This window comes from Ciconia boyciana, chromosome 1 (assembly GCF_034638445.1).
Source record: "Ciconia boyciana chromosome 1, ASM3463844v1, whole genome shotgun sequence".
Taxonomy (NCBI): domain Eukaryota; kingdom Metazoa; phylum Chordata; class Aves; order Ciconiiformes; family Ciconiidae; genus Ciconia; species Ciconia boyciana.
In genome coordinates this window covers 129052264-129062443 of record NC_132934.1, presented here as the reverse complement: position 1 = coordinate 129062443, position 10180 = coordinate 129052264, and the positions used below count along the sequence as shown (strand labels likewise).

The 10180-nt window shown below is 45.6% G+C and overlaps 1 protein-coding gene across 1 annotated transcript; it reads right to left on the bottom strand.

Annotated features, from left to right (window-relative positions):
- Positions 1-5391: 5391 nt before the first annotated feature.
- Positions 5392-7563, bottom strand: NR0B1 (nuclear receptor subfamily 0 group B member 1). The gene is made up of 2 exons (XM_072852505.1): positions 6975-7563; positions 5392-5636 (listed from the first exon to the last, which is right to left on the bottom strand). The coding sequence occupies exons 1-2, from the start codon at positions 7561-7563 to the stop codon at positions 5392-5394; spliced, it is 834 nt and encodes a 277-aa protein (XP_072708606.1).
- Between the last annotated feature and the right edge of the window lie 2617 nt (positions 7564-10180).

Below are 10180 nucleotides of genomic sequence, written 5' to 3'. Positions count from 1 at the left end.
TCCTTTCTAAATACCTCTCTCTTCTACTCTTGCAGGCTTTACCGACTTTTTTTGTTATTCCTCTTATCCCAGCCCCACTAGAAAAAGAAGACATTAATTGTCCTGGTATATTTTGCCATGTATGTGCATGTGTGTATGGACACATGTATATGTGAGAAGCTGGACTACAGTCCCAGCTGAAAGAAGCCGGGTAATGCTTTTCCAGAAGTGAGGGTGAATCCAAAGGCTCCAAGTTTCACTTTTCCGAACTGCAGTGACTGACAGTTCAGTATATAACCTGAATCTAGCCGTACTCTGCCAAGTACGAACCAATAACTTCACCCTAAAATAGGTATGCTGGGATCAAACGCCATCTGGAGGTCTTTGTGCCTCTCCATTCAGTCCAGATGGAGCCTAGATGTTCCGACTTGACTGGATGTCAAATTTTCAGACAGTTCAGTTTAAGCAAGGTGAGATTCATCCTATGTGACAAAATAGTGAGTGGTAATATAAAATGAAAGGACAGGTTCTTTCTTCTGAACCTGAAACTAGTGTAATTTTCCTTATATAAAATAAGTAAATAACATAAGTATACACAGAAGAAAAGGTGTCTGTGTATCATGTGTGCTTGTATAAACACTTGTGTGGTTATTTACCTACATCTAGACATGGTGCGAATATCTAAAAGGAGCTGGGCCAGTTTGGTTGCTGACATAAGCAGTGAAATGACTACTGATTTATAGCAACAACATGAACGATTTGTGGATTTGCAAACAGTGCCATCTAACAAGTTATAGCCCTGTGTCCTCACAGTGCTTGTTGATTTAAGGACATTTTTGTCCAAGTTCCTCTGCCAGTCTCTAGTGGTTTCAGCTACTGAATCTTACTTGTGTACATTTCAGATTTAAAATACTAGACTTCCATGATTTAAAATAAATGTTAAGAGTGCTAAGGCAATACGTGCATTCAGAGCTCAAGCTGCATCTTAAAATTTCAAAATGCCTTGATATAATATTTTCTTACAGTTTGGGACTTTTTTTCAATGAAGGAAAAACAGATCAGCAACTGGCTTTCTGGCATTTTATTTTAATTTATTTTAATTTATTTTATTTTAAATTTTGCCATATATTGCAATGCCCACAAGGTCCACTAGAGGAATAAGTTCTGTCTTTAAAGAGAAATGAAAATGACTGACAGTGTAATAAATTCAAGCCAGTATCTGAGGCCACTTCAAAACAAGAAAATTTAAGTTGCAGAACCACACCTTTGGGAGCAAAGTTACTGCTTATTAGGCATTAACAGCATTCATAGTCTATCCACAACAGCAAACTGCTGCACAGTTTAAAATAAACTATTAGAAAGACTGCCCAAACAAAGGTTATATATTAAACTTGGAAAAGTAAGATTATAAATACACGCCATGCTTTTTCTTATCTAAAAGAAACACTCACAACCATATTAACTAAAAATGCAAGCTGGTTTCTAAATTATCCTTTCTCAGATCTCTTCAGAGAAAAGGGTATCGCGCAGCAGCAAGCTCTGCCGAATGGTGCTTCGTGATTAGAAGTCGGTGCCTGGACTGCTGGTGTTGCAGTCCTGACCACGAGCAATGGGCATCTACGCTGAGGTGGGTGGGAATGGCTTTTTGTACAGCACTGCTTCTATCTAGCTGAGACAGTCGCTGTGGGGATTGCAGGATTAAATTGCCTGGAAGGCTGCTCTTAGTTAAAATGTCTCTAACATCCTGGAAGGCTGAAAAAAAAACCATGCTCATGACAAGATTCATGCCCAGAATGCCAGGGATTGAGAGCAAACAGAGAAAATGCTTAAAAATCCTCAGAAGTCTGAACTGGAAAGCAGTCTTTACTGGTACATTTAAGAGCATGAGGAGACACGTTATGCTGCACCTAACAGCACAGAGCTCACAGCACAGCGCAGCACTGCTCAGCAGAAGACGGGGCTGGAGGCAGGCTTCTACCTCCGCAGGAGTCCCAGATAGCTGACAAACAGAGGTCTCATCCACTACGCCTTTGGACACCTGAAGCTGCAGGAGGGTCTTGACCCCTACTCTTTCTGGTAAAGGCTACGTTATCATGGGATCATCCTTCTCCTATGCCCAGCCTTCCCTTCTCCCCTGCCTGCCTGAGGCCTCCAGCAGGTTGTCCTACCCCTGCTGCCAGGGGTACCCAGAGATCACCTCTTGTGTCACAGTGGCGGCCATGGCCATGTAGGCTATCCAATTCAGAGTTCACCCATCCTGCACAGGACAGAGTTGGGGCAGAAAAGGATCTAGCCCAGTACTTCTCCCCAGTGGAAAACTGTGCTGTAGAGCACCCAGGGTCAAAGGTCTGGGGCAACAGAACAGTTTTGCTTACTTCTGCAACCACCGTATGCTCACAAAGGCTGAGCAGCTTGCTCTTCGCACCTGCACAGCTGCCACTATGGCCCCTTCTTCAGCAGAGGCACCAGTGGAGGAGAGAACAAGCCACCCAGTCCTGTCAGGTTGGTGAAGACGCCTGTGTCCTCCTCTGCCACCTTCTGGGGTAGGTTCTTCCCTGCTCTGCAATATTTTCTGGACTTGACACAGAGTACTCCCACAGGCACCCTTTTGCGCAAGCTCTGGCTTGTCTTGTGAGTTACAATCTCTCTTCATCTGTTTCCAGTCAGCTCTTGGCACTTTGTCCCCACACTAAAATCAGTCCCTTCCCACTCTGTTCCAGAACCATACTAGTCTCTTCTGTCCCATTCCTGCATGGATCTCCAAGTCCTCAGCTTGGTTCCTCCTATAAGTCTTTTTTTAATTTCTTGCTTTGTCATTCCTGTTCCTCTGACTCTCAAAAAAGAGACACGTTTTTTGCTAGTTCTCTGCAGAAAGCCTTGACAAATCGGTTTTCCCATTCAGATTTCCTACTTACTGTTCCCAGGTGCTTCCCTTTGAACAGACAACAGCTAAATGACTAACAGTATTGCTGGTCCGAGAGAAATATGATCGAGTATGGCGAGTTCAAAGTGGATTCATTATGCACAGAAGCAGTATTTTTCATGACAACTTCAGAAAATTGAGCAGAATACAGAATTTGTTCAGAGGGTGATATTCCTGCTTATCAAACCCGGAGATGTAAGCAGGTCCACCTGAGTCACAAAAACTTTTGTATTTAGTGGCACAATAGATCCAAACTGCCTCAAGGTGACTGTTCAGCTGAAAATCCTTGCCTGTGACCAAGGTTCAGCTATTACAATTCATTGTTAGGAGTACTGCCAACAAGTCTCTTCTGCCACCCTGCAGAAAAGTCTGAACACTAGTGTGCATATTAACAAATTCTCAGTGGCAATGAAGTTGTTTTAACCTGAGGCTGTCAAATTTTTTTTAGTCCTTACCCAAGAGTAATCTTCTGCCACTAACCACTATTTAATTATTTTATCATGCTTTGTGCTTTTGTGAAGAGATTTGTCAGGCATCCTTGAAAGCCAACTATTGTAAGCTCATATGCCATTTACAGACAAAGAGGGAAACATATACATACATTTATGTTACAGAGATGTTAGATAAGCTCAGAAGCTATTGTAAACTCACAGAACATTTACACATACACAGTAAATATTCTCTATATGTATATATTTGCTATATACGTTTACATGCGTGTGTGTGTACATATAAAAGCATTAACATAAAGACTAAGCCTGCTCTACTATGGTCTGAACTGGTCTGAAGTGTGAACTGGTAGTGAAGAGCACTTTACTTACGTCCTTTTTGTTCTTTGGAATTTCTGAGGAGCTCCTCAGGGCACACAACCCTACCCAGAGTTAGGTGAGCACCAGAAGAGTGAGCATTTAAGCTATACCATTGCTTTTCAGGATAGAGGTTGTGTTTCTTGCTTTGTTTTGTTTGCTCAGTGACAGTATCCCAGCCCATGATGACATTCTTACTGCCGTGGCAGTACAGATCTCCGTGATAATACTTATGGATGAACTTGTCCCCCTAGAAACGTTTGGCTACCTCTCCAAAGGCAGGGTAGGTGCAAGACAACAAGAGTCCCCCCCTGCTCCTTACCTGAGTGTAGGAGCTGTGATTATCCTTTGCGCAAGGTGGCAGCAAAAGAAAGCTCTTAAAACTCCTTCCTCTATCCTCTGCACACCTCCGATTAAGGAGAGTAACTGCCTCAACTTTATTAATTGTGTTTTAAAAAACACCTCTTATTGCTAGTGGTTAATATGCATGTGAGTGATTCAGAGAGTTACTGGTATCTTTTACTTCAGGAACACTGTCACACTTCTCTCGCCATTTTTTACCAATATTCCCCAGGGGAAAGGCTAGAAAACTACACACAGACAAAGGAAAACCATGAAACAAATCCCCCTTAACTCACTGATTTTCCCTTTTAAAAGAGGATTTTTTTCAAAAAAAACCCAACTGCTTTGGGAGAAAGGACAGGACAAAAAAAAAAAAGTGTAAGCTCACTGGTTAATTAAGACATCTTCATGCTAGCTGACAAATTCTGATGGATGTACCAGTACTACACCATGGTTCAGCATAATAATTTTGTCTTTCTATAAGAATAAGTAGTCCGAAGAATCTGGCTTTTGAAATCCTAGCTAGCAATTACCTAGATGAAAAACAAAGAAGTGTGGAGTGCACACCAGTAGCTGTCCTGACCCTATTCAGCATTTGCTGTTTGGATATTTTTAGAGGTGTTTTTGTTTGCTTGTTGTTTTGGGGAATAGATTTACTTTATTCTCCTGGAGCCCAACAGGTGGTGAATGGAATGTTTTACCGCAAGTGTTAGAGTTGGCCAAACTACTTTAAGTCTCAAAATATTCATAACACATTTTTCCCATATGGAAGAAAACCTTAGGTGAATATTTTCTTTAATATTCTTTATAGAATTAAACTCTGTTAAAGTCAATAGAAGTAGTTCACTCACTGCAGTAAGCCTTTGATAGAGCCAGTATTTGAACTATGAGCAGAATTGACTACAGTACCCTATTTTAATATTACTGAAATACATGAAGTACATGGCTTGTTCATTCCCCCTTCTGTATGCCAACTATGTTTAAAATGTAAACCTAGACTGCTGCTTCTTTTGAAAAAGCAAGGATTACTCACCTTGAAAGTACAATATAGTAAGTGTGATCTTTATTCAGAGACATGGTAGGAGAATAGCCAGTCAACTTTGGATATGAACATTCTCCACAACCTTAAAGCTTGTTTTGATGACTGTAATCTTATTCCAAAAACACTGTGTTTAATAAAAATTAATTTCAGAACGTGAAGAATATTTTATTATGGAATACAAAAATACTATCTATGTAAAAACAATAAGTTAGTTTATTTACAGTACTTTACACTATTCTGCTCTACGGCTTCCTTTGGATTGGATTTATTTTCATTTCATTTCATTATTTTACACGCCTTTATAATTTTGCACAAAGCATTTCCAAAAGCATGTCATCCATGTTCACTGCTCCAATGATGGGCCTAAAGAATAGTTCGGCAATCACATTAGCATTAATAGATCTTAACAAGGATAGAACAACATTGAGCTTGGCAAATCTGCCTTCATCACCTCTGTGAATGAGTCTGACATGTTCATTTAGAGCTTGTTGTGCTTCCCTCTGCAGTCCTTCAATGTACTGTGTACACTGCAGTCCAGGTAGGTCTGAAAAGAAAAATAAATTATTTTGTTTACATAGATTTTGTCTATAAAACAACATTCTTCTTACAGAACAACTACTAACGGCTTACAGATTGTATTTATCACTCAAGAAATAAAGCAAATGAAATTGCTAGAGGACTTCTTGTATGCAGAATCAACATGCCAAATTTTATAGGGCACTTCAAAATCTTATCATGTCGGCATTCTGGACATTCAATACTCTCCTTCGCTACAGAAACTTAAAATACAACATTCACCAACATTCATTTAAGTGTTAAATGAATTAGCTGATAAAACCAAAACTTTGATTGAAGAATGCTCTCCAAAACACCTTTAGAGTGACAAATGCAACCTCTAAAGGTGGGGAAGACAATAAAAATTGTTAACTTGTTAACTTGTTCACTTCTACAAAACGCATTATTCACATTTAAGGCATCTTTTGACAACTGTTTCTGAGTAGCTGCCGATTACAAGCGGCAAGAAGCATTAACTCCAACGTATGACAGAAAGTTTCCTGGTGAACCATAGTAAGGACACTGAAGGACAGAGTGCAGAATTTCCCCTTTTCAGGCTAACTCACAGTTTGACAGTGGGGGCGCAGGAAGAGCCATATCCCACTTTCACACGGTACTGGCATGTTTAGGAAGTGCCGTACCCAACCTGCCAGCTACCTTTCAGGTAAGTCACCGACATGATAACCAACCACTTGGTAGAGCTGCGTCTATGGAAGTCTCCACAAAGAGAGATGGCAAAAAAACCCTATCATAAATCCTACACACAAAGCCGAAACAGCACTTTGCTCCTGGAAGCCCTGAGCCTTGTCTTGTTTTCTTTCCACGGCGTGCAAACCTCCCGGAGAGAGCACGCTTAGACCCGCCACCCTCGGACGGCCGGTGACCCGCGGCGGCGGGGCGGACCCCCCGGCTCCAACCGCCTCCCTCTGAGGAGACCCCGCCGCCGCCAGGCGCCCCGCTCGGAAACGAACGGGGAACCGCTGCTGACTCCTAACTTTTCCTAAGAGACTGCCTCGGGTTTGTTGTATTCGTGGAAAACCTCTGTGCAAGGCGCCAACACCCGGGATCCCCGATCTAGCCGGTAGCGGCAGGCAGGGCGGCCGTTAACGGCTTCTTGCCTGCCAGCCGGGGGCCTGAGGAGGGGACAGCAGGGTGAAATCTTGACCCGCATCCCCCTCCTCCACCATCTCTTTCCCCCTGAGGAAAAGCCCCGGGTCCGCCCCGCTTCGCTGGGGATACAGGCGGGCTCTCCCCGTTAGCCCGCTCCCCGCCCGCCCCCCGGCTCCCCGTGAGAGAGAGACCCCTGCCGCTGCGTCCGGTCACTCACCCGGGTTGAAGAGCACCGTCCCCTTGAGGTAAGCGTACTCTTTGGTGCTGATATCCAGGCTCCAGCACTTGGCCAGGAAGCCCTTGATAGCCTGAATCTCGCCGGCCGAGGGCAGGTGGGGGCCGCCGCCGGGGCCGTGGTGGGGCCGGCCCGGCGCCGGTCCCCGCGGCGGGGGCTGCTCTCCCTGCCGCCGGGTGGTGAGGATCCTCTGCAGCATGCTGGGCTCCGCGCTCTCCACCGTCTCGAAGTGCACCCGGTCCTGCGCCAGCCCCAGCACTAGCAGGGGCGCCCAGCAGCTGCGGACCAGCAGGAGCTGCTCGTCCAGCGGCAGCTCCTGGAAGCAGGGCACGTTCTGGACGAAGCGCAGCGTCTTCACCAGCACGGCCGAGGCCGCCTTGCATGCCGCCTGCGGGCTCCTCAGGGCCACCCGCCGCCGCGACCCGCACGGGCAGCCGCGGGACGCCTGCCCCCGCCTCGGCCCCTGCCCCGCCGGCGACGCCGCCCGCTCCTCGCTCCTGAGGATGTTGTAGAGGATGCTGCTGTGCCGCCTGCTGTCCGCGCAGCAGCGGCAGCGCTCCACGCACGCCATGGCACCCAGGGGTACGGCACCCAGGGGCCGCGCCGGCCGGGCTCAGCCGCCTGGGAGGCTCGGCGGGGCGGCGGCGGTCCCTCCCGCCTCGGCCCGCCGGGAGACACGCACTGCTCGCCCGCTGCCCGGCTCTTAACTTATTTATAGCCGGCAGCAGTGTGTGTGCGTGTGCGTGTGTGTGTGCAGCCGCAGGCGCTGCACCAGCGGTTCAAAGGGGCAGACACTCTTTACTGGCTGGAAAAGAGAGAGAGAGGAGGGGGAAAAAAGTAGGAAAAAAACCCAACCCACCTCCTCCTCCTCCTCCTTTCCTGAGGCGGCGGTGCCTAGAGGGAGCCGGCGAGCCGGCCCCCCCTGCTTATAGGCTGCGGCGTGATGAGCGGCCAAACGCCCCCCTCTTCGCCCAGTGCGGGTCGGCGGGACGCCCCTTCTCTCCCCCTTTTTCCGGGCCCCTGGCCCGGTTTATATTATCCCGGGCCTCTTTGAGGAGGGCAGGGCGGGACGAGGAGGGCAGCTCACGCCGCTCGCTGGTTTTGCCCCCGCCATACGCCGCCACCGTGCGGGGCAGCTCCCGCCGCCGCCGCTCCCTGAGACCGCCGCGGGGCCTCGTCGCAAAATGGCGACCGACCCCCCTGCTCCCCCGATAGGTAGCCGAGCGGTCTGAGGCAGGAGAGAGAAAAGGTGTATAGGGGGGAGGGAGGGCGGAATTGGTCCAAAGAATAAAATTCCTGCAGGAGGGGAAGAAGGAGACGCCGCTAATGATATCAAGGGGTTTTGCATATGCTTGTCCTAAGGAGTGCTGTTCCATGCGCCTAACTAACACCTCAGTGCTGCTGTGCAGGGAGGGAGAAGCAGACATGTTCCTGCCCAAACTAGGGTGGCTTTGTGAGGTTGGGGTGCAAGCAAGGCTCTGTTCAGGGTGCCCTGGGGCTGGCACCCCTGCAGCATCTATGTGGATCCCCTATGAAACCATCCCCCGTGAATAATTCCCTTCCTCTGCTTTGCAATGCATGGTCCACCTTTCTGATCTCATGTTGTTCCATCCATCAGTTTAAAATATTTCCATTTTCTTTTCAGGCTCCGCTTGTCCTGAAGTGAATCTTTCCTCCTAGACTTAGATACCCACTTTTCTGAGACCCATCTCCTCCAAGTGGCATATGGACTCCAAAGCAAGGAAATAATCCTTCCAGGCCCTGATGTTTATGCCGGAGGGATAGGGGAATAGTGGTTGTCCAAATGTGATTTTACTCTTGAATGAAAAATAGGCACATTTACTTTCTCAGTTGGGCTAACTAAAAGTGGATGCAGCAGAGAGGAGTACTTAATCACTACAGAAAGTAAAGAGTTACTTCTGTGTGCCGCATATGGGCTAAAACAGAAACATTTTATGTTTCGTGTGATCTGGAAGAACCTTGGCACAGATTTAAAGAAAGTAGCCAATTGCAAGCAATCTTATGTACCTTCTCCTTCAATATCTGCTACCAAGGGATGTCTAAATCACCCCGGGAAAGACACATTTTCTTTCAATAAAAGTATGCATGTTTTTTAAGCAAATACCATTGAGTGCTTTGGATTTCTTAGAAACAAAATAACTTTAGGCTGGATCTCAGCAATTTCTTTTCCCTGTGAAGTCAGTCCTACCCTATCAGCTTACATAGGTATAGATTCATATAGTCATTTTGAAGTAGTTCTTCACAATTGGATTCAGAAGGGATATTATTTAGAAATGCCACAAAAGGCACTTTTATATAAAGCTATATAAAGCACTGCCTCAAGTAAACCTTGTTTTCCAAATGCAGGTTGTCCAAAATCTGGATTATTATACTTTTGGTTTTTCCTATGAAATGCATTTTTTTCCACAGACGCAAATATGATAAAGCCCTTTATTGGCTTTGCAGTAGTGGAGAGCTGTTACATTGCACCAACGAAGTGTTGTCTAGTTTGCAGATGGGTCATTTGGGTCCCTGGAGTCAAAAACAATGACGTTCCACCAAACATCCTTTAAGAAAAAAAATGCTTAGAATTCCAAACCAAATTTAATAATATCAGATGTGACCAAATTTTTCATTTGAAAAGTATCACTGGTAATGGAAAAGCACTCATTTATTTGTCTAGAACATTGCCTTGCCATTCTAGATTGTTTCCTGTTATATTCATCAGTGTTTTTTCAACATTGTTATGTTAGGATTTTAGAGGGTTTATTTTTGCCTTTTTAGTGTTTTTCCTTCTTAGTTATTTGGGTTTTTGGGGTTTTTTTAGGGGGGCGTCCACTAACTTCAGAGATAAATCTTGCCAAGTTTTAGAAAATTAGTATCCCTAAGCTTTTAGTTGGCTTCACTAGCACTTCTCCCATGAGGTACATATTACTAGACTGACTGTGGAATCTAACTGTGGTTTTTATGAGTTTGTAACTTGGAAGGTATCTATGGGAAAGCATGGTGCAGTCGAGACTCGGATCATTGCCTTTGCAGTTTTGACCTTGGGCTCCAATTATGTGAATGTTCTGCTTCTTATGGGAGGATGCTGCTTACACAGGGCCATAGACAAAGGCAATATTTAACTTTTATACCAGGTCTACAACAGAAATTTTTCCTGATGTAGCAATATTGGTTGCAGGTGT